Source organism: Lactuca saligna, chromosome 1 (assembly GCF_052625555.1).
Source record: "Lactuca saligna cultivar CGN05327 chromosome 1, ASM5262555v1, whole genome shotgun sequence".
NCBI classification, from domain to species: Eukaryota; Viridiplantae; Streptophyta; class Magnoliopsida; order Asterales; family Asteraceae; genus Lactuca; species Lactuca saligna.
This window is the reverse complement of record NC_136417.1, coordinates 145,113,668-145,118,321: the sequence shown is the minus strand read 5'-3', so window position 1 is coordinate 145,118,321 and position 4,654 is coordinate 145,113,668. Positions and strand designations below refer to the sequence as shown.

Sequence of the window (4,654 nt, the reverse complement as noted above, 5' to 3'; positions counted from 1 at the left end):
CATGCCGGTCGGGTCAAGTATATACCAAATAAGTTATGGACTTAGACACCTTATCCAACATTTACAACTTATACTTACGATGGGTTCAAACGTTTTGATAACAACATCGACACTAAAATACTTATGAATTCACCAGCTTAATGCTGAAAAACTCTTTCAAAATAACTTGTATTCTCAGGTCATCAGTAGACAGGTACCGATGCCAACTTTTGAGAAGATGGAGCGCATTCAAGACTCATCATATTATTTTGATTCACATTATATTTTTGGTGTCTAAAACTGTACGGAACACGCTTGTATTAAAATTATATATTTAATGCAATGGATGATGTTGTTTGCTTATTTACATTTACTGTGTTGTGATACGTTACATGACGTCCTCCGCCCCAGAACGTTTCCGCCGTTCTTGGTTTTGGGGTGTGACAAAGTTTGATTTTGATTACAGTCTCGAATGTATTAGTTTCATGTTTGATAGCTGATTCACTTTATTTGATTAATCGATGTGTGAAATTACGGATTTTGGTTTTGATTGCAATCATAAGTCTGATTTTCGATTCACGTTAGTTTTAGGGGTGTATTTTGGTGTTCTTCATCGGAGCTATCAAGAGAAGAGAGGAAGTAAAATAGATTGAAGACGGAAGAAAATGAGACTAGATACTTAGATGTTGGTTGGATTTCAATGTTACTTGATTTGGGGTCTCCAATGTTGCTTGATCTGGGGTAGGATTTTGATGTTCTTCATTGACATCGTCTAGAAAGAGAGGAACAATGGTGCTCATGTCTGCTTTCATTTGCGGTTTGGGTTTTGATTTCCAAATTTGGTTTTGATTTCAGCTTAGGTTTTGATTCACAATTTTAGGGTTTAACTTTGGTTAGGTTTTGATTTCAGAATTTGATCCTGTTGTGGTCTTAATTTCTAGGTTCAAATTTGATTTTTGGGATTTGATCTTGGGGTGACACTTGCTGAATCGATAATGTGGGTTGTGATTTTCCAGAATAGGTAGATAGTAGTGGTGCCGAAAGAAGTGGGTGGTGGATGTCGTTGACTGGTAGTGGTTATCTGTAACTGGTGGTGATTATGGGTAACCGATGGTGGTGGTGGGCATTGGATTAAGGGGAAGTTCTGCATTTCTTGAGAGAGAGAGAGAGAGAGAGAGAGAGAGAGAGAGAGAGAGAGAGAGAGAGAGAGAGGGTGGGACCCATTGCATATTGCATATTATTTATTTATTTATTTAAAAAAAGTAATTGAAAACCTCAAAAATAGTCCCTGAATAGTGAAATGACAAAAATGCTCCTGACTTAACGGTTAAATGGTAACGGAGTTAACTGGAAGAATCAAATGTTAAAAGTTTTGAAACAACTGGGACGATTTGTGAGGTTTTTTAAACTTAGGGACTAAACTTGATATTTTCAAAAACCACAGGGACCATTTTTGAAGTTTTGTCTTACTTTATTTAGCTAAATTTGTTAGTTTGTTTTTAGATAAAGGATTAGAATTAAATCAGCTTTCCTTCTAATCTTATCCAGACGTTAATTTCTGTAGTACTGTCCATGGAAAACCAGAATAATGAAGCAATTAATTTTGGGAGATCACTCATAGTACCAAGTGTTCAAGAACTTGCTAAGCAATCCATCACAAAGATCCCACCTCGTTATGTTCGCCAAGATAATCAGAAACCCTTATTCAAGTCATCCGATGACACCTCCACACTATCTGTACCTGTCATTGATCTTCACACCTTATTTTCAACCGATCCTGGATCTTCGACGTATTCCTCTGAGCTCAATAAGCTTCATACAGCTGCTAAAGAATGGGGTTTCTTCCAGGTATTTGTGGTTAGATTGCAAAATCTTGATAAAATCCAAACCGATCTGCAATAATTTTTGTAAGAAATTTGGTATACTTTATTAAAACAGGTTATCAACCATGGAATAAGTGAATCCCTATTAGAGGATTTCAAGAGGGAAGTCTTGAGCTTCTTTAAGCTTCCGATGGAGGAGAAACAAAAGCTTTGGCAGAAAGAAGACAGCCACGAAGGTTTCGGTCAGCTTTTTGTTGTATCCGAGGAACAGAAGCTTGATTGGTGTGACCTGTTTTACGTAATTACCCTTCCACACAATCTCAGGAAATCCCAACTTTTTCAAAACTTGCCTCCCGTTCTCAGGTTCTTTCTTTTCTCTCGAAATGAAAGCTTCTCATTTACAAGTTTGCATTGTTTGTTATTTGATTGGATATATGTTTTAAAATTGTATAATGATAAAGAGGGGCGTAACCCATATCATCATTTTCTTCTTTTTTTCACCAAAATCGTGTAATATTTCGTGCAAGTGATTTTATCTCCAATCTATTAAGTTAATGGGATTTTATCTACATGTTAAATCTAGGGTACAAAAGTTTTTTTTTTAATACGTTTTAAATATTATTTATTTATTTATTTATCTAGAAAGAAGTTGGAAGCTTACTCGACGGAAATAAAAAAGCTCGCAAAAGGCATCTTGGGTGAAATGGCTAAGGCCTTAGGGATTGAAGGAGAGGAAATGAGTGAATTGTTTGATGATGGGGTTCAGTCGATAAGAATGAATTACTATCCTCCATGTCCGGAACCGGAATCGGCTTTTGGAGTCTCCCCTCATTCCGATGCCGGTGGTTTAACGATTCTCTATCAATTAACCGAAACAGAGGGCCTCCAAGTTCGAAAAGATAGAAAATGGGTTTCGGTTAAACCTCTTCCAAATGCTTTGGTAGTCAACATTGGAGACATAATGGAGGTAACAACTAACAAACACAATTCCTGATTTCAATGACATTGACATAGCAATGTACTATTGTACTATTGTAGATTCGTTACTTTCATTAGGGTTAAACGCAAAATTAGCAATAATCTAACCCAAAACACATAACCGAAAAATTGATTCGTTTTGAGAAACCGATGGTTTTATGAACCCGAAATTATAAAGTCGGGTTGGTTTTATTTTCTAAAACCAAACCAAACTATATCTCAATATGATGTCTTTTCTATAACATATAAACTGTGCCCTAATTTTATGTGTTTACAGATTGTAAGTAATGGCGTGTACAAGAGCATAGAGCATTGTGCAACAGTGCAGTCAACCAAGGATAGGTTATCAGTGGCTACATTCTACACCTCCAATATGGGTTTAGAAGTAGGCCCCGCAAGAAGCCTTGTTGCACAGCATAATGTAGCAAACTATAGGCGTGTCATGTTTGAGGAATATTACAAAAGTTTTTTTGCTCGAAAGCTTGAGGGTAAGTCAAATTTGGAGTTCATGAAACTTTAAGAGTACTTGAATGAAAAAGTTGTATATATCTTTGGTAATTTTGTTTCATGAAATTTAAAACCATGTTAAATAATAACCAAGTTTCATATTTGTTCAACCGATGCGTCTAAGACTCTTTTTAGAATTCTTAGTAATGGAGTTTCATTTCTGTTGCATTTATGTGAAATTGTGTAAACTGTAACTTGCTTGTTTACCTGTTTGATTAATGACTTGACAATGATGATCACTTGAAGTTAGTTTTGTTACCTTTTTTTTTCTATAAAGAGGCAGTATATACTATGTGATTTTTCCAACAAATATAGAAAAATGCAAATTCTTTCTCAAAAATGTTTTTTCTACCATCTGACTTGGCATAATTTATAAATTTATAGTGTCTAAAGCCGAAGCAGTTCTGATAATCCATATTCATTTGAGTTCTTACTTGGTTGGGATTTTTTAGTCAAGGAGCTAGGAGATGTGGTACTCTGCCCATACATATCAACAGCTAATTGCAACACTTTGCCACAATCGTCTTGGACACCTATCCAATTATGTTTTTTTTTTTTTTTTTTTTTTTTTTTCATGTTCTTTCTATTTTAAATAGAGGAACAGAGAAGTTTGACGTTTCTTTTTTTGTTAATAAAATTCAAACTATCATGCTGTATTCTAGTACAAATTGTGACACATGGGACTCTCACCTACTCCATCGCGGTATGGTGGTCGGTATCTTATTCTCGTTCATTAATGACTATTGGTAGGCTTCCGAATAACAAACTCACAGTTAAGGATGGAACAAAAAATAAAGAAGATAAAAGATTAATGTTGTGTAGGAACTAAGATACGGAAATTGTATGAAAATAACAAAATGCATGTGTGATGCTCGTGTTGGACATGGTGTCCTTAAACCAAATTCATCGTTACCAGGTGTTTGTTTTGCAGCCAAAACCTATCTAAGCCTGAATGTTAAGTCGAAATCAGAAAACGCACAAGGTGAATTGGAGAAGAAGAGAGTTCGATTTCATTGGTGTCTAAATTATTACCGGAATGTCTATTTATACAACAAAAAATGTAACAGTTAAGCTACATATAAATATGTTACCAACATTTTGAAGATTGTGTGTAATTACAAATCATAACTAAAATCTGTTGGCAAATTATTTGAGATCAATGTGGCTAGAAGGCATGATAGGCGTGATCTGGTTCATAATTTGATGGTTTGGAGTGGTGTCCATGTAACTTGGTCTGTTGTCCAAGTTGTTCTAGAGTCTTTGAGTAATAAGGAAAGTATAGTTGTCCTGTGATCTGTTTCAGAATTTGATGGCTTGGAGTGGTGTCCAAGTAACTTGGTTTGTTGTCCAAGTTGTTCTAGAGTCTT

At 35.4% G+C, this 4,654-nt stretch overlaps 1 protein-coding gene across 4 annotated transcripts; it reads left to right on the top strand.

Moving 5' to 3' along the window:
- The first annotated feature begins 1,495 nt into the window (after positions 1-1,495).
- On the top strand, positions 1,496-4,380 carry LOC145045129 (protein SRG1-like). 4 transcript variants are annotated; one of them, XM_078993475.1, is made up of 5 exons: positions 1,496-1,827; positions 1,918-2,165; positions 2,445-2,769; positions 3,058-3,268; positions 4,219-4,380. In XM_078993475.1, exons 1-5 carry the CDS (start codon positions 1,552-1,554, stop codon positions 4,356-4,358), a joined length of 1,200 nt encoding a protein of 399 aa, XP_078849601.1. In that variant the 5' UTR covers positions 1,496-1,551; the 3' UTR covers positions 4,359-4,380. The 4 variants fall into 4 exon arrangements, with proteins under 4 accessions (XP_078849601.1, XP_078849596.1, XP_078849604.1 ...); XM_078993470.1 differs by lacking the exon at positions 4,219-4,380 and adding an exon at positions 3,740-4,020; XM_078993478.1 differs by lacking the exon at positions 4,219-4,380 and adding an exon at positions 3,672-3,833.
- The last annotated feature ends 274 nt before the right edge of the window (positions 4,381-4,654 follow it).

Bases quoted from the DNA above. Each gene is read 5' to 3' on its own strand.
- LOC145045129 (XM_078993475.1), top strand. From the start codon at position 1,552: ATGGAAAACCAGAATAATGAAGCAATTAATTTTGGGAGATCACTCATA. The intron at 2,166-2,444 runs GTTCTTTCTTTT...TTATTTATCTAG, and splicing joins AACTTGCCTCCCGTTCTCAG to AAAGAAGTTGGAAGCTTACT. The intron at 2,770-3,057 runs GTAACAACTAAC...ATGTGTTTACAG, and splicing joins ACATTGGAGACATAATGGAG to ATTGTAAGTAATGGCGTGTA.